This window comes from Centropristis striata, chromosome 3 (assembly GCF_030273125.1).
Source record: "Centropristis striata isolate RG_2023a ecotype Rhode Island chromosome 3, C.striata_1.0, whole genome shotgun sequence".
Lineage (NCBI taxonomy): Eukaryota > Metazoa > Chordata > Actinopteri > Perciformes > Serranidae > Centropristis > Centropristis striata.
In genome coordinates this window covers 31,490,819-31,510,869 of record NC_081519.1, presented here as the reverse complement: position 1 = coordinate 31,510,869, position 20,051 = coordinate 31,490,819, and the positions used below count along the sequence as shown (strand labels likewise).

The 20,051-nt window shown below is 37.8% G+C and overlaps 1 protein-coding gene across 1 annotated transcript in view; it reads left to right on the top strand.

Moving 5' to 3' along the window:
* Positions 1-20,051, top strand: part of LOC131969091 (copine-9-like) — a 187,009-nt gene that overhangs the window by 18,465 nt on the left and 148,493 nt on the right. Inside the window, exon 2 of the mRNA XM_059330229.1 lies at positions 823-863. Coding sequence (XP_059186212.1) covers positions 823-863 — 41 coding nt within the window. The remainder of the gene's footprint in view (positions 1-822; positions 864-20,051) is intronic.

Genomic DNA, 20,051 nt, shown 5'->3' with positions numbered 1-20,051 from the left:
TGTACTTTAAATGTCTTTGGTAGCTGTAGTTGTTTGTCCTATTTACACTGGTCACAAGCAGATTCATTTTGAAAGAGTTTTCAATGTTCAAAGTTATGAGGGGCAATATCCTTGCTGAGCTGCAGAGGATGAACGGTAAAAGAAAGAGAAAATCTGGTGGGTCCATGTACTTGGTGGCAAAATGGATTTTTGGTTTAAAATAAGAAAACCAAAAATGGTAAAGGAGCTGTTTCCTGATTACCAAACCAAAACCAAAAACACAAAAAAATATGTTTTATTTTTCTTTTATTACTTAAAAAAAAGAAGAAAAGGCAAAATCTGTGGAAAAAAAATACATGTATGAAAATCTTTCATCTTTCAATCTCTCATTCTTGTGCTGATTTTTTTGGTTGTGCCCCCGAACTTATCACAAGCTGCCATCGCATCAACTGAATCTATTGTATTATTGTATTACTGGATTTCATTTTGATGTAACTGACAGCAGTGATAAAGAGTTGTTGACACTTCTGTAATTGTTCTCACCAAGTGGGAGATATTGTCTGTATCTGAAATCCCAGACATCTCTGATTCAGTATTACATCTTTGAAACTGACATGCACGCCTTTTTCCACTTAGCTGCTCTGTCAGTTTTTAAATGATATGAAATGGATGGAGAATTGCTACATAGTGCAATATACTAGCATGTTAGCATGAAACGCCAGAGCCAACATTCACTTGTACTGCTTTCCAATTTTAAACTACATACATATTATCCATTATAGGTTGTATTACATAATCTGAGCTCTCTTTCAGTCTCTAACAAGCTCTTTTCTTCTGTTGCAGAAACCTGTTAGACATGGACACCTTCTCTAAGTCAGATCCAGGTAACTGCTGCCATTTTCTCAATCATTCTTTCAATCAAATTCAATTTTCATGTTTGTAATTAAATTTCATGCAGCAATTATTAAATCACTTTTTTAATACACCGTATCAGTGCACAGTAAGCATCAGTGAGCAGTAACACATTTACAGAGACAATACAGCAAATCTGTGTTCCGGGGGTCAGCTGGCAGACTTTCAATCAAGGTTATTATAGTTAACGAAAACTAAAGAGTTAAAGAATTTTCCTAGCGCAAACCGTTTAGTTATTATGGTAAAATGTCACCGCCGCAACACTCTGTAAACTTTGGATGTTCTTCTTTCACTGTGTGCAAGAGAGTTGAATCTTCCATTCAACCATGATATCCCAAGTCACATTTTTTTTGTGGCGACCCTGAAAATCCAGCAATGGCAGCGCACAGCTGCAGAATACATGTAGGGGAACACTGCATAATCCTTCTGGGTTGATATGAAATGTATTTATTTAGCTCCAACGATACAGCTGTTGGTTAGTGAACATGCAGGAACACATGGTAAATATGTTTACTGAGACTGGGATGTCTACACTTGAACCAACATTCAAAAGACCTGGAACTGTAAGAGTTAATAACCTTATTGGGACTGAGATGGGTAAACTATGGATAAAACTAACACTAAAACAAAGCATTTTCTAAAACTAAACTAAAACTAGCAAACTCACTCTAAAAAATAAAATTTTAAAACTAATGAAAAATCCAAAAGTATTATAACCTTGCTTTCAATAAAGTAACAACTAACCACCGGAGGATGATTGACACTTAACAACTGCTGGCTAAACACATGCAGACCCTGTTTACCCTTGGTTTTAAAATGCGTCTCGGACGGTCGGATAACAAGTGGACAGATGAGAAACATTGCTGTTTACACCTGTGTGCATCATGGGTCTCCAGGGGTGTCCAGCTGACCACTTAAAATTTGTTACTACCTTAAGCCATTCCACTAGTAGGTGAACATTTATTGTGTTGGATAACAAAAACAATTTGAATCGCTAGTTGCTATCTTGCTATTAAGATAGCAACTAGCGAAACGGTCCGGTAACAATATGAGTCTTCTCCATTTTTCCGACCGTTGGAGCTCTGTCATGAAAACGACCACCACATGGCTGTATTGATGACATATTTTCCTGTTACGTCCTTGTCGGGATGCATCGCCATTTACACCACAAAAATTGTAAAACGCGTCCTAGACCGCCTCTACAAGTGGTTAGAGTAATACGATCACTGCGTCTTGCACTCGTTCACGCTTGTATTTCGTTCTGAAAACTTGTGATCTGATCGCCCAAGATGCATTTTATAACCAAGTGTAAACTGGCCACAGAGACTATGTATGAGATACAGCATGAGCAACACTGAGTAGTGTTACTGTGATAAGTTTGACACTTTGGCTCTTTCCAAGAGGTGAGCAGAGAGAAAAGGAGAAAAAAGATGAAGAAAAGCACAACTGGCAACCGACAAACGATGACAGAAAAAAGATGGCTGTCAAGAAAGATTTCTACTTGTTTGATGAGACAGAGAGAGAGACAGAGATTTAGTTCTTTAGGTAGGCAGGATTATCACGGTTTATCATTTCATTATCCTCATCATGGTTGCCACCCTCATCCTTATCATCCTGCATTACAATTTGCTATATGGATTTGGAAAATACACAAAGCAACAAAAGCATGCAAGCACACACATACACACACACACACACACACACACACACACACACACACACACACACACACACACACACACACACAGCAGTTAAACTAGCAGTGGAGACTTGGGGACGTGTCGGAATGTACAGTCGGTAAAGGTCGTCAGTTGTCCACAGAATGTATATGTGTATGTATATAACAATTGTCATGGCCATGTGCAACACTGATTGGTGTCCCTTGGAAACAGTTTTCGTTGTGGTGTGTGCATCTTGCAGCTCTTTTTCTTAATGCTGCACATATGTTGTCAAGTTAATGTTTGTCAGGCGTGATCAAGTTGATGTTTCATTGTGTTGTGAAGTGAGTGAAAGTTTTCTAAATGCTGCGCATGTGTTGTCAAGGTTGTTGATAAGGTTGTTTCTTAATTTGCATGTGTTAGAAACCATAGAAAACAGTCAATCACAATAAAGCTATAACCTATGACTCATAAAGTTTTTAAGTGTATGGATCAACTTGTTTTGCACAGTGCAAAGCTATGCTGCACAGTGTATAGCTGGGTGGAGTTTTCCTATCAATTTCATGGAAATTTGGGCCAAACTATATAAGTGTATACACTTTGCTTTTGAATTGAGACCTATGCACTGTAGTGAACTTGGTCTCAAACAAGCAGTGATTTACATGTTGAGGCTATCTTGATTCAAAAACTGCTGGGAATTAAAATAAAATAAGTCCTCCAAATTAAACAACAACATCTGTAGTGTGTCTGTGCCCTACAACACAAAAGGCAATGGAGGCAGTCGTGTGGTATATTTTCTGTTACTTTTAAATGATAAGTCCTCTGCTTTACTAAAGGGCCCCAGTATGACCTCCAGATCATGTAACAGCCGGTTTAAACCAGAAATAACGTGCTGTAGGATTTGGTTTTTGTCAGATATTAGAGGCGTTTGGAAGCAGAATATAAACAGTATAAGGGTGCTTTCACACCAACAGCAGTTGGTGCGCACTAAACAGTCCATTCGAACCAAAAGCTCTTAGTTCGGTTCGTTTTCGTCGGTGTGAAAGCATCAACTGCACTCGGGTGCGCATTAAATCAAGCGGACCGAGACCTCCAAAAAGAGGTGGTCTCGGTCCGCTTGATTCCGCACCAAATGCCAACCTCTGGTGCGGTCCCTCTGGTGAGAAAGCGAACCTGGACCACCTCAGGTCTAAACCAACTATTCGAAATGCATCAATGCTTAATTTGCGTGCTGCGTGGATATTCCCCTACATTCATTCAGCAGCAGCGCAAATCGTGTAGTGACCTACCAACACATGGCTAATTTGAATATTCAAATGCTGCTGAAAAAATGGGGAAACACTGGTATGAAATTAATTAAATCTGTAATATACATGTTTCATTCGGTACAACCCCATACATTTGAAAATCATTCTCAGAGCAGCATACTGATAACAATATCATCCACTGTGTTCAATAACTGCAGAATCTCACCATGTCTAAAACCAAGTTTAAAGTAGAATTTAATTAAATCTTCCAAATGAGCCATAGCCTATTCTTGCTTGTCTTTCATTTCGTTATTAGGGCTATATCGGAAAGGTGCTTGTCTCATCATCAGCAGGACAGCATTGGTGAAAACAGCGCGTCTCCTCTGCCTGAAGTGACGCAATATGCGCCTTCGCCGGATCCAGTACATTCGAAGATTGTTCTCCAGCTGCAGCCGCGACTTATTCCGAAACTGGATATTTTGCCAGAAATGGGAAATGTTGACGATATAAAATGCAAGGACCAGCGCAAGAAACAGTGTGCAAACGTGTCGCTCCATTGTGAAAGTTGAATTTGGTTTTTATTTCCACTGGAAGATGACGAAACGTCATTCAGACCAATGTGGTTTGCATGTGTGAACGCGGACCACACGCAGTCTGTATGCTACAATGTAACAATTTTACTGCCTGGTGCGGACCAAATAATCAAACTAGCGGTGTGAAAGCAACCTCAGTTGTATCCTTTTAAATTTAAAAGTAGACCTAGCAGTGTGCGCGTTCACAGAAAACGTGCCCCATACGTTGGAGGTGTGGGATGTTACAATTGTGGTTTACAGAATTGATTAAAAACGCCCTGACACAGACAGAAAAGAGAGAACTAAGGGCTTTGTTGGAGTCAGGGACACCTTTTTTCAGCAGGCCTTAAGATTGAAAAAGTGATACCTAGGCAGAGTATTCTGAGGTCTGATAATAAAGAAAACTAAAAGGAACATCAACATGATCTTTGATTCTTTTTCTCACTCAAGAGAGGTTCCACTACACTGGCTTAGTTCCCAAGCAATGTGACCAAACTTGTATTTTTTTCTCAGCACCTCTCATTCTAATTTAAGTACATGGGCATTTATTCATTATCCATAATTGCAAATCCCAACTCAGGTCGCAGGGGGTTGACCATTCCCAGCTGACAGTGGGTGAGGGGCGGGTACACCGTGGACAGGTCTCCAGACTACCAAACGGCCGACACATACAGACAGACAACCAGCTACACTCACATTCACACCTCCAGGCAATTTAAAGTCACCAATTAACCTGAATAACAGCTGCATGTCTTTGGACTGTGGGAGGAAGCCAGAGGACCCAGAGAGAACCCATGCTGACATGGAAGAGCTGCAGACTGGGTTCAAATCCTGAACCCTCTTGCTTTGAGGCGACAGTACTATTGGACTTACAACTCCACCTATTATAATCGTTTTTACAAATTGCGACCAGCTAACTCATACTGTGGTTTTGATGCTAGCAAAGCTAAGCACCCACAGGAAGCTGCAATGACTACATTTGGGCGATCAACCACCGATCTAATGACTTTCTTTGAGATCAGAAATCTGTGAGGAGATAGACACAGTTGCTAACACGCGAAGGAAATTAAATTAAAACCGTTAGAAGCAACTCCAGGCTTCTGTCGACTCACTGAAGGAGAAAAAATATACACTTATCACATAGGTGCAAGGCTATCAGAAGACATTGTCAGTTGAAAGAAACAAGAAAAACATGTGCATACTTATTCCATACCACAAAAGTTTAATAAAGACAATCTTTGGATCCTGCTTGGATCATGGTCAGGTCATTTATACAACATGCACAGTAACAGGCTGACAAGCTCTATGATGACAGGCATGGTTCATCCAAAACACACAGTTAACAATTCAATAAGGGAAAACACTCATATATCGAATATTATATTTATTATTAATTTTTGAATATATTTTAATTATTATTATGTCAGATTTATCATCCTAACATGTACAACATGTACAACACCCACTGTACTGTAAAAAATGTTACAGAAAAACAAGGAAATCTGAATACCATGGACAGGATTCATATCTAAAGGACAGTGACTGATCTAAACAGTGAGACACATCTAGTTGCAATGGACATACAGAATTTATTCACCCATGTCAACCCCCAGGATGACTTAAATGCTCTGACCCAATTTCTGGATGAAAGACCACCTGCTGGGATGTTAAACACTCAGGCTGAGATTGTTCTTTCTAAAAATGTCTCTTTACGCAGACAATGCAAAAGGGACATCAATGAGTAGCAAAATATCTCAGAATTTCAGCTCTCTTTATGTAGCCTATTTTGATAATGATTATGTCTTCCTTCTGTGAAAAATACGGCTACATAAAATGATGAAAACATTATGTGGATTGTTTTTTCCCTCGATATGTGAAAACTAACAACTTATGGCAGTTGAATGTAATTATAATACATAAAGTTAAATCAATTCCTTCAAGTTTAATAATTAGGTCTGCTGACGGATAATTAATTAATTCATTCATTCATTACCATTAACCGCTTATCCGCAATCGGGTCGCGGGGGGCTGGAGCCTATCCCAGCTGACATTGGGCGAGAGGCGGGGTACACCCTGGACAGGTCGCCAGCCTATCACAGGGCTGACACATATAGACAGACAATCACACTCTCATTCACACCTATGGGCAATTTAGAGTCACCAATTAAACCTAAGTGCATGTTTTTGGACTGTGGGAGGAAGCCGGAGAACCCGGTGAGAACCCACGCTGACACGGGGAGAACATGCTACTCTACACAGAAGAGCCGCAGGCGGGAGGCGAACCGGCGACCCTCTAGCTGTGAGGTGAGAGCACTTGCTGACGGATAAGCTGTCATTAAAATTAATTTAACTCTTCAACTCCTTTTGAAACAGTGTCACTCTCTAGTCAATAGTCAATCTATGGTCAATACAGATAAACAACAGAACAAAGCTGTGCGGTTACCTAGATGCACTACTTGAGTATAACATTTTAATCTGCTGCATTAGTGTAAAGTGTCAGAGCTGTAAAATGTGCAATTGAATGTTAGGTTTGCTCTTATATGTTTCATATTCTTCATAAAAGTGGGCGGAGCGTGATCAGCTTTTCTTGTAGTTGAGTTAAATGACACATCAAATTCCTCCTTTTATAAAAAACATGCACGGCCTGAAGAAGAAGGCCTGGGTTAACACTAGGGGTGTGACGATATACTCCGCTCACAAGAGGAGACACGATATTGGGTTCACGAGAACGAAACAAGACGAGATTTTTAAAAAACTACAATGACACAACATATGACTGGACCAACAGACTTTTATTTAACCGAGTTGCACATGAATTTTGAAATTATTTCTTATAATTCTTAACATGCATGATGTAAGCATAAGCTTTTAATACACTTCTACTTCAACAAATTGAAACGAAAACTAAAATTTATAAAAGTTAAAATAAAATAGAATTAAAAAAATTTAGATTAAAAAAATTAAAAAAAAAAAATTAAAAAAAATTAGATATTTCTTTCTTTTTTTCAAGTGCAAACAATGTAAGCCATGTTTCCTTTAGGGGGAAAAGTGGCCACCGGGAAAGTCAGCAACTGATCATAAACAAAGCAGCATGGCTAATTATGCACAGCATCGCCGCGATCTTGAATTAACCGCCGGCCTCTGCTACGTCATTCTGGCTGCTTGCTGCTTCCCCTCCTTCTCCTCCTCTTCTTCTTTTCCTTCTTTTCTCCTTTTTTTCCTTTTGCCACCACAGGTCACAAATAGAAGTTTGGATAGCTCACAACTCTGACGAGAAATATCGTCGAGTTTAACCTCGCGAGATCTCGTCACACTCCTAGTTAACAGATACAGTTGGAAACCACAGTTGTGGTACCTGTTATCTCAGAGTTTCAGATTTTGTCGAGCCAGCTAACACAAAGAAAGCCTGACTTTGTTGAACTTGCTTCATGGTACAGACCCCTGGTAGGAAATGGTTAACTAACAGCAGTCCAATGTTTTTTTGAACCATCTTATCACAACCCCCCATCCTTCTTTTCTCATTTTTGAGGCCCTGCCATTGTATTTTAATAACACTTTATTGCAATTGTCAAATTAAAGTAACCAGAATTTGTAGAATGATATAATTATGGCAACAACAAATACCAGGATTCTGCTTTAATATCAATGACATAGACATGTTAGACTGTATGGTCTGCCTTGGTGTGTGTGTGTGTGTGTGTGTGTGTGTGTACACTTCTGAGCCTTTTGCTACTTACTGTGCCCTATTTGCCTGAAGTTTGTGTTAGTGTTCTTGTGTGCGTGTGTGTGTGTCCGTCATCAGTGTGTCCATGCATGTCTGTGTGCCTTTTGTGTGTATGTGTCAGTGCTGTTGGGTCGTGTATTCCACAGTGACTGTTTCTCTGTAACACAGATGAAGGAGCCTCAGATCTCGGTGTCAAAGCACACACAGTACTATCACCAAAAGAAAATAAATTCTCTTTGAACATAAGTCATGCACTACAATCTAACAAAAAGCTTGTGCTGCTTTTTGCTCAACACAGCAAAAAGTCAACTCAAAACAGAGCAGGTGTGAAGCAGGAGCTCTCTGATTTTAAGTCTCCCTCAGGGTAAGTTCTTTCTCCATCTTTAAGTAGAGAAAAAGCTATGATACCTGGCTCTTACAGAGATCCTGATAATGGCTGAAGGGGAGAAACATTAACTCCAAGGAGGTGAGCGAGAGCATATCTGGGAAATGTAGTGTTAATGTACAGAACCACTGGCAGAGTAAACCCACAATAGATAATTGAAGTGAAGTGTCATGCTACATTACCAGCTTTTTTTTTTAAATGTATGTATATATATATACACACTGTAAAAAAAGTCTGTAGATTTTACGGTGAAAAACTGCTAAACCATGAGAGTAAAAGACTGTAAAATGATAAATGAGTTAATTCAGTTTCAGTAACAATGAAACAATGTAAATGTATAAATCAGCCAGAACAGTATTTTTTACATTTTCTTTTTGAAAAATACATTACTCTACTGTAAAATACACTGGCACCTTGTTTGTAACAAAAATATACTCTAATATACTACATACAAGCCATCACTGTAATTCTTGCATTTATTTTTTGTAAAAATACTTTTTTCTCACTGTTAAATGTACTAAACACCATATCTCTTGAAATATACTGTAATATTTAATGGTAAAATATTTAATTTATGCAGCATTATAAAGTATTTTCTTGTCAATTATATGGCAGAACAGCATTTCTTTTGATGGAAAACGTTTTATTTTTTACAGTAAAATATGGATTAAAATGGCAATCTTGAAACGTGAAATCAACAGTCTAATATAATTTTGCTGTAATATTAGAAAAAGTTTCACCGTATTTATTACGGTAAAGTTCTGGCAACCACAGCTGACGTTTTTTTTTTACAGTGTAGCTGGAAACACACCAGGGATGGTCAGTTATATTGCATGTGCTGTAACCATTTGACTACCAGGAATAATCACCAGTTCTGATAGAACTGATGGTATTGCAGTATATCAATAACCAATTAAGGAGTTGTTGTTTTGACCACATAGCGCCAGTAGCTCCTCACAGGCTGCTGATTGGTTAGAGCCACTGATTTTTCTGACACAAACACATTACTTCAGGATGGATTGCCCGATTAGCCAAATTACACACTAAACAATTGATCAAGTGTTAGTGTGTATCTGCTTTGACTGGCTGAAGTGGCACCAGTCATTGATTCCCACTTGCAAGCTCAATCTGCTGCAACACTGGAAATGGCACTTCTAAAATGAAATATCATGAATCATCAATGAAACATCTGGATCATAATAATTGTCTTTTGTTTGCAGCCTTTAAAACCAACTGAGATTTGTTTGATATTGACAAGATTTCACACTTTTGGAAACTGAGAAGAAGTGTGGTGTTTATGTGTGTCCTGACAGTCTCCCGGATCTCACAACTCTCACAGGTATCTCTCTGCAGTAGAAGCATAATTAGACCAATGTCAGTCTGAAGAATAGATTTGGTTCATGGACTCCAGCTTTTCTGTTCTACAATCAGTAGTTATGATACAACTCTTATGAAGCCAAAAATCTCACATAAGCTTTATTTTGTAAAGTTTCATTGGATTAAATCCAGTGACAGGCAGAAAGGAGATTTTCTAAGGATCAAGGATATATTATAATGTGCTAATGATCATTCATGAACATAATTCCAGGAAAAAGATTCTGACAACTATCTACTTTTTCCCCGCCTCTTTACTCCATTTTATGTTTAACATTGTCAGATGTCATTTTATAGGTATGGTACAGCTCTCTGGTGACACTCAGCCAAACAGGTACCAAACCTTAGACAAAGATGTGGAGGATTAGTTATAACTGTAGGATATCAATATATTTCACAATCAGTTAAGAAATTATATTGGAAGCAATTGAATGATAAGAAAGACATTTAGCTGCAGATTTTGAACTGAATATTCTTCACACACACACACACACACACACACACACACACACACACACACACACACACACACACACACACATTCTTGTACTTCTATCTTTGTGAGGGCCCTCATTGGAACAGTGAATTCCCTTGCAAGGTTATAATAGTTTTGGATTTTTCATTAGTTTTAATTTTGTTGTGGATTTTTGTGGATTTTTGTTTTCAAATTCAGGTAGTTTTATTGATGTTATTTTTTAAATACTATGGTTTTAGTTTAGTTTTTATTAGTTTTAGTTTTTTGTAATGTGGTATTTGTTTGGTGGGAGATTAAAAGAGGTCATATTAAATTTTGCCTTTATTTCCTTTGTCTTATCCATCTTCATTATGTATGAAAAAAGTTGACAAAGACGAAAACAAAGGACATTTTCACTTTAATTTTAGTTAGTTTTGTAACCACACAATACAGTTTCAGTCAGTTATAATTATCATGTAACCTTTAACCCTTAAAACAAAGTCTGAAATCTCAAAAAAGCCTTAAAAGAAGTGAGGACCGGCCGAAATGTCCTCACTTTGCAAAAATGTCTTCACTCTGTTGGTTAAAAACGTGTTCTGGTCCTCACTATGGACACTCAACCTAACAGGTACCAACCCTTAGACTAACATGTGGAGGATTAGTTATAACTGTAGGATATCAATATATTTCATAATCAGTTAAGAAATTAAATTGGTATCAATTGAATGATAAGAAATGATTTAGCTGTAGATTTTGAACTGAATATTCTTCTGGGCGGTACAATGACACTCAATATCACACACACACACACACACACACACACACACACACACAGGCCACAGATCCTTTATTGACACATCCCATAGATTAGTCTCTCTTCCTGTGCTGGGCGGAGGTGGGGAACCATGATGGAGGGTAATGATTGTGTCAGAGGGGTCCTGAACATCAAACCCTCCACCCCACTGGGGAAAAGAGAGAAGCTGGACTTACTGTGGCCACGGTGCCCCCTCAGCTCTTTCATGTCCCTGGTTAGCCCCCTCTATCTGACCCAGGCGTCCGACCACAACAGGACGGGGTCGATACGTACTGATAATGTCACACAGCAATCACCAGGTAGATTTATGCCTGTAGATAACTGCCTCAGTTTAGAGCTGGGGTCAATAAATGGTAGAATTCTGTATTGATTCTGTTGCACGTTGACTGATTCATTGAACTGACTGTATGTTAGAGGTCCACGATGTCTGATTGGCAGCAAATTACAGAAATATACACTATAAATTATCAGACCAACATGAAATTGTATTTGTTTAATGTCATTTTATTGATAGAGTTGACCCATGAGCTGCTCATTGTCTAACCATCAACAGAGCTTTGCAGTTGGGATTTGAAAAGGGAGATGTTATGATGATGGTGTGGCTGCACATGTTGCAAAAACTCAACTCATGCTGGGTACAGACCAAGGTTATTATAGTTAACGAAAACTAACAAAATAACAAAACTAGAATTGAAAAAACATTTTCGTTAACTGAAATAAAAATAAAAACGAGAGTTTTAAAAAAAAAAACGATAACTAACTGAAACTGTATTGTGTGGTTACAAAACTAACTAAAACGAACTAAAAATATACTGAAAATGTCCTTCGTTTTCGTCTTTGTCAACTTTGTCAACAACAACGAATTAAAACTAACTGAATTTGAAAACAACAAATCATAATGAAATTTAAACTAAAACTAATGAAAAATCCAAAACTAGTATAACCTTGGTACAGACTACATGGCACAAGGCTGATAACAGGAATGTTTCTCTGTGTAGTGTTGTAGTTGAGGTTCTTCTGAGTTCCGTAATGTCGTGACAAAAAGACTATTTAACCTTTTCTCACCAAGTCTGCCAATTTCTCTGACGTGTTTCATGACTCATAGCAGTGCAACATAGCTGTAAACATGATTAAGCTAAAGATGAATAGTGTTGTTGGTACTGCCAGAAGGAACAGTGAAATATGTAGCTAGCACCTTCTTCTTGTAGTCTGCCAAATCTCCCAGTCAGGTGAAGGCAAGAGATCATGATGTGATTGTCTGATCTGACCAATTTAAAAGGCAAAGGTGTTGTGTAGTCTGATCTCAGCATTGCTTATTAAAAAAAACACACAAAAAAATACATTTGCTTATTTTTTAGATTTATGTGAAAATGCATTGTTATATCCGCTACCACAGCTGCATGTTGACTGAAAACTACAAGACTGTTGACTGAAAACTAGAGATCACTCTACTGATGGGTTAGGCCAAAATAACCCCTCCCAAACAGGAAATGACTCACATGATGACTGGAAGCCGTCCTATCCTATCCTATCCTATCCTATCCTATCCTATCCTATCCTATCCTATCCTATCCTATCCCATCCCATCCCATCCCAGCCCATCCCAGCCCACCCTATTTATTTATTTAGGTGTGAGGCTGGGAAGTCACTTATCATTTTTTGACTTAAAGAATGATTGAGCGGCTCTGAGATCTTTAAGATGTTAACAGATGTTTTAGTGATTAACTGGGGGGACCAATAGCTCATGATTGACCTTTGATGCACAACATGGGTCTAAAGTGACCCGACTAAGTTTTTATGTTCTATATATTTGCAATAAATTAATGTCATCATTCAATATTCCAGGTTTTCCTCAATTAACTTGTTTTTGATCATCATCCGTCGCTTCATCTATGCAGACGATCTAGGCATATGTGCACAAGCCACTGACTTCAAAATCGTGGAAGACAGACTCTCCAACGCTCTGACAGAGCTAACCTATGTGCAAACCCAGCTAAGATACAGGTGTGTGCCTTCCACCTGCGAAATCGTGAAGCTAAGCGCCAACTGAAGGGCAGCTGGTCAGGAACCTCCCATGAACACTGTGAGCACCCAGTCTACTGAGGGGTAACCCTGGACAGATGCCTCTCTTTTAAGACCCACATTGAGAAGACTAAGTGTAAAGTGAGTGCGAGGAACAACATCATCCATAAGCTCACTGGCACAACATGGGATGCTAATCCACAGACTCTTAAGACAACCGCACTTGCTCTCTGCTACTCAGCTGCAGAGTATGCCTGCCCAGTATGGGAGCGAGCTGCCCATGCCAAAAGTTGGACCCCGCCCTAAATACTACCTGCCGTCTTATCACTGGCTGCCTAAAACCAACACCTACAGAGCGCCTGTACATCCTGGCAGGAATAGCCCCACCAGAGATATGACGACAAGCAGCAAGCAAGAAAGAGCGGCAACAACAGTCCACTGACCAAAGACATCCTCTCTTCGGCCATGTACCAGCCAAAAGCCGCCTTAAGTACAGAAAAAGTTTCCCGAACAGTGTCCCACCCCTCAGAACACCAAGCACAAGCAGTGAAAGAGTCACTCGATGGGAAGAAAGACTTGACAGCCTCCCACCAGAAACAACAATAGAGCTAAAGGCAAGCGAGGCACTGTCCCCTGGAGCAGACACCAACTACACAATGTGGAAATGCTTAGAAAGACTAAGGTCTGGCGTTGGACGTGCAAAAGCCACTCTCGCCAAATGGGGACATCGAGTGATGGGGACGCCATGTGTGACTATGGCACTGAACCACAGACCATGCAGCACCTCCTGATATGCCCCCTGCTGGAACAGCCCTGCACAGCATCGGACTTAGCATAGTTTAATGAGAAGGGACAGAAATGTGTTCAGATATGGCTGAACATCTAGCCAAGCCTTGTCAATCAATCAATCAATCATCCATCCATCCATCCATCCATCCATCCATCTTGAATTTTAAAGGTCACACACATAATGAGAATGTTTTTCCTGGGAGTGCTAGCATAAATCAGCTGAAACTTATTATGAGCTTACCTCTGGGTGGTTTTGTATGAAATAACGTCCATAATGATAATAACCCACTGTGATGTAGTTGATAACTTGGACAACATGGGGTTCACAGGCAGAGTTGCTGTTGCACATTAGCTCTCATTTCCAAGTGGGTCGCACAGCGCCTTCTTTTCTCCTTCTCTGAGGAAAGCATGCCATTAAACTGCTCCTGCCCCGAGACTGAATGACTGTGTTTACAGTCTCTGCTGGCTGAGTGCTTCGGCTGTGCCTTCATCTCTGTGGAAATGCCTGTGAGATTAGATTTTTGATTCCAGTTATCATCAACTCACATTTTTCAGGAGGGCAGCACTGACCAGGCAAAGCTCCCTGTGATGGGTTTCTCCTCACATTGATAATCCATCATAAAAATCGTTGCTTCAACTCGACCCAAATCTATTGACTGCTGTTTTGAAGCCCAGCACAAAAATACACAATCTCCTCTTTTCAGAATGCTCCTCCGTGATTTCTCCATAACCCAGTTTCTTCATAAAAATACATGCTGTAAGACTATTCACAATAAAAAATTTCACAATAAAATTAAATGTATGCTTTTAGATTCTGCATCTCTAGATATATGTGCAAGTAACGGTGTCAAATTAAACAGCAAAACAGAATTATAACCCTTGGAGTAGAAAACAAACTAGTGTCTTTCACTCATGAATCTGTGGAGCATTATCTACTGTTTGGCATTGCTCAAGGAAGCTACCTTGATCCCTTGCTTTTTCGTTATTTGCTTCCATTAAGTTATATCATCAACAAGTTCATTATAAATTTTCATAGCTACGTAGATGACACAATTATACATTTCTCTTGAGCTAAATGCCCTGATTGTCAATCATCTCTGATTGCCTGTTTAGCCTTCATTAAACAATGGATGAGTGACAACCCTTCATACTCAATAAAAAATAAACAGAGATACTATTGCTAGGACCTAAACACAAGAGAGATATTATTTTAATAACCATGGGGACTGGGCTCATTAGGCCAAATGACAAGCAATAAGTCTGTGTTTTTTGGACACTTACTTGAGCTTGGAATCCCATATTAACCAAAGTGACCATGACAGCATTTTCCACTTAAGAAATGTTGCACACAACAAGATGCAGAAAAATTGATTCCTGCTTTTATGAGTAGCAGGTTGGATTATTGCAATCAGTCAGCAATAACTTCAGTTCACTTACCTGCCTGGACTTTTTGTTCCCTTTGGTAAAGCATTGGAGTGCTGCACAGCAGACAACATAATCCGTGTTTCCATCAGTTCATTTCTATGTGTATTTCGAAGATTCACATGATTAAAGCTTGATGGAAACAAAAAAAATTAAATAAAAAAAAACTTGGAGACGGTTTTACAATCGCTTGAGGTGTTATTTGTTTCTTTGTTCACACACAGATCTCAGGTGTGGATATTTTAACTTTATTTTTACTGTTACTAAAGTAGTCCACAAAACGAGTGAATCATCTTTTGGCTACCATGACTGTGAACACCCTGCCCAGCTTCATTAGATTTGCAAGCTCTATTGATATATATATTTTTTTTAAATCCACTGAACATTATTTATTTAGACCAGCACTCAGCTATTGTAGTTTCTACTTACATTTTTCTGCCTTCCAATTGTATCTTTTACACTTTCTATATTTATATATGTTTTTGTCTTGTGTATTTTTAATGATACACTGTAAAGGTTTAGGGTCCATTTCCATATTTAAAAGACAATTATCTACCCAAAGTAAACAAGAGTTGAAACAAAATATACTGTATCACATTGAGCCATTTTGTGCAAAACTGTGTAGTACCAAGTTTTATTTCCATTTTTTCCCCAAATGTAAAATGGCTAGTTCCATTTGCGCTGCGGTACTTGTCAACTCCCAGTTATGTGTTTTGTCTTCACATCACATCTGTCCACTCCTTTTAGCTCCCCGAGGAGCATTCTATGACATCTATGGAAGTTACTACTGACAGAAAAATGAATGTGTTGGTTGTTTCCATTCAGTAAACCAGCAGGCAGTTATGTTGTTAACCTGCTTTGGGGTCCTGGCCAAACATGGTTGATTGATAGATATGAATATACATTCCATAATGACAATTCTGGGATAGAACCATCATAATTGGGTCCAGTTTCAAACTTTCTGTGAAAGAGGCCTACCAATATACCATTCCTGTTTTTCTTGTCTTTTTACTGTAAGACAACTGTGTCTGACAGAACCAAAACAACAACAACAACACCAACAAAAAACAAAGATTCTGGTGAAATTTTAAAAATATAGCTCAGAGGGAAACCCTCAGAGCCATCTAGGCCTTCAGAAAAGGCTGTTGCAGCTGGTAAAGGTGGAACTGGTGAAAGGTGATTTATCCTTCTTTATAAAGGCCCACTGCTGTGTAGTTTATTCTATAAAAAATATAATTTATTAGTTAATTCATATATGTATTAAGTGTCTAAGTAACTATTAAGTATTGATGTTAAATACATTATAGTGGAGTAAGAAATACAATATTTTCTTACAAAATGTAGTGGAGTTTTTTTTTTTAGGCTATAAAGCAGCATAAAATGGAAACAAGTAAAGTACATGTTCTTTAAAATTTTAATAAAGTAAAATACTTTATTAAAGGTATTTAGTTATATTTCATGACTACAATTCTTCATATCAAAGGCAGGCATATAAAAACTTAAGTATAAAGCTTATCCAAATAGATGGGAACATTAACAGAGTACATAATATGTAATTTACTGTCACACTATGGACATCCGCGGTCGAGTTGTCACAAACTATGTGGTCGTCATTCTGTAGAAATGTCATAGACAGGAATATTTCATATATTTGCATCAAACTATAACAGCCAACATATAACATTCTTTAACAACATACATCACACTCACACACTGCAAATGTTTCAGGAGTCTTGGCCTCTTTCAAGTAAAGTACATACATAGTGCATGTGTTTGTGACCATTATAGATGCCTGTATTTATACACACACACACACACACACACACACACACATTCCTGTCAGTTGTCGTAAATGCTTCACTTTCAGTCTTTCTACCAAATGGAATCAGTTAGCCAACCGTCTCTAAACTCTCAGCCTCTTGCCTCTTTCTCTCTGTTTCGGTATTTATTAATTTAGCTTGACCCTGTTTCCCTTAGCTACCCCTTCCTTCTTTGCTTTTTTTTCCTTCTTTGAAGAGGAGAGCAGAGAGAGTGAAACGGGATGTACGGTTCCCAGCGGTGGCTGGGTTGTCATGGTCGACTGGTCTGCTGTCCCACTGAAGCAGAAACATGATGCTCTCTCTACACTGCCATAACAAGCTTTGGAGAGGAGAGGAAGTAGGGATAGGAGTAGGGAGGAGGAGGAGTGTTTAAATTACATTTTATTATTCATTATTATTATTCGACCCACAGGAGCCTTGTCAAAATGACTGCCCCTACGTCTGGTAGGGTCAACATGTTGGGAAAAAAACTACATGGTAGGGCGGTGGCGGTTCGACACAGGGGCCAACAGCGGCCACTGCCCCCGTGAAGAAGCCCTTGGCCCCTGCTGTGGCCCCTGTGTCAAACTAATAATAAAATGATAAATTTATAACAATATACGACAGAACAATTTTTACCTATTATTTGTTCAAACAATATCTCATTGTACACAAAAGGAACCCAAAATGTGTACATTGTATAATATTTAATTATGCAATAAAAGCTTATGTATATATATAAAAAAGATCATTCTCACTGTACTGCACTTTCAAAATAGAAATAAAAGTAACTGAGCACAAAAATGAGAAATGTCACTGTCGTACAAAAATAATTGTTATTGTTGGTAAGTGTCATTGTTTCAATCAATGTATTTGTATCTTCCAAATATACTTAAATGAGATTTTCAAATAAGCTAAAATAAAGGGTGACACAAGTGTTTGGGTAACACTTTACAATAACCAACTAAGTGATGTTTATAGATGGTTTATAGACCAATTATTAACCATTTACAAAGTGCTATACATATTTAATCTTTAAATGTTTTCAACCAATTTCTTAAAGGTAAATTAATGATTTCAAAATCATTAACATACTTAATATGGTGTTAAAAATGTTAAAATTTGTGCAACTAAAACTATTGATAAACTATTAATCATAATTGTTTGTTAATGATAAAATAACTATAAACTTACATTAATACATCATCTATTTGTCATTTATAAATGATGTAGTTAGTTAAACATTAATAAATTATGTATCTACCATTCTAAATGGTCTATATGGTTTATAAATGATGATTAAACATTAATAAACTATCAGTTTACCATTTATAAATGAGGGTTATTGTAAAGTGTTACCAGGTTTTGAATTCTTAAATATCATCTTTTAATGTGCCCCTCTGATTAAGCACTGGCCCCTCCTTGGCCTCCGCGGTAAAATTGGTATCGCACTAGATAGTTAAAAATGTAAAATGAAGTGGTGGTTATGTTATTTAAAGCGTGATGTAGATGTGACATATCTACGGACAGAAGTTTAAGTTACACCATCCCCCACCCTCCCTGAGTGGACCTTGTTGTTCTTTATACTCTGTGACATTACTTTTGCTTTGGCCTTTGTAGTTGCTATCACCACTAGAAGGTGCTGCTAGTTATAAATGTAAATATGTGTAATTTTAACAACCTGATCTCACAAAATTATGTAAAAATGACTTCTTAACACCAAATTCCCTGCTGGTTGCACAGAATGTGTGAAAATTATGTGAAACAGTACATGTCATTATACATATACATATGGTTCGCAGTTGTAAAAAAGGCTGAAGTTTCAGTGAATTTAGGCTACAAAACCACTGACCTAGCTTAACCCATAAGAAACCAGACCCAGTAATCCTTAAAGGAAAATTATGGGGGATATATCACAGACCAAGTGGACCACATAGAACACATTTACGATGTTTTAAAAAAATTCTACCCCTAAATGTAAAAGATCCATGATGTGACATATATGTTACATTGGGCATTTATTGTATTTATGTTTATGATATTTCTTATTTTAAAATAAAATAAATGCTTAAAATAAGAAATTAACTCTTAAAACAAGATAAATTATCTAACACTTCTAAATCAATTTTTTTTTTTATCTTGGTAAGAAACAAATAATTGTCAGTGCACTCTGCTTGGGCCAGTTCATCGCTGCTTGCAGCTTTAATTTATCTTGTTTTAAGAGTTCAACATGCTTATTTCTAGATAATAATTTAAGAAATCTTGTCAAGTGAAATGATCTCTCCATGCAGCAAGATTATTTCCCCCAGATTTGCTCTGTAAACACAAGTTGTGTGTCTACAAGAACTCCACATGTTCAGGGTTTTATATGTTGACTTAAAGAGATTATTTTTTTTATTGAATGAATGAATCAACTTCCTGCAAGAAACAAAAATGCCAGATAATAGTTTACAATGAGTTTTAACAATAACTATTACAATTTTAATCATAGCTCTTTAATACCTCATGCATTCACTGTCTTCATTTCCATTATGATTTAAATTGGATTTGTCCTTCACTGTACGCTGTTATTGTTATGCAAGAAGAGCAATTTATTCGCAGGAACAATCAAAGTGTTTTGCAACTCATTTATATTTCATGGATACCAAAAATTATTACTTTTATAAAATACAATTTTACATTTTATTCATATTTTTGCTTTTATTATGTAGTTATTAGAGCTTTTAATTACATGCCAGTCCTTTTAAAAGTCATAAAAATACTCCATGAAGAGAGCAGACAATAAAAAAGGACTTTTTTCACTTTGGTAGCTGCACTGCAGCACTACCTTATTGTAATTATCTCCATTCATGATGTGTGATTGAGATTTTCATTTGTCTTTGCCTTTAGAGAGTGCAAAA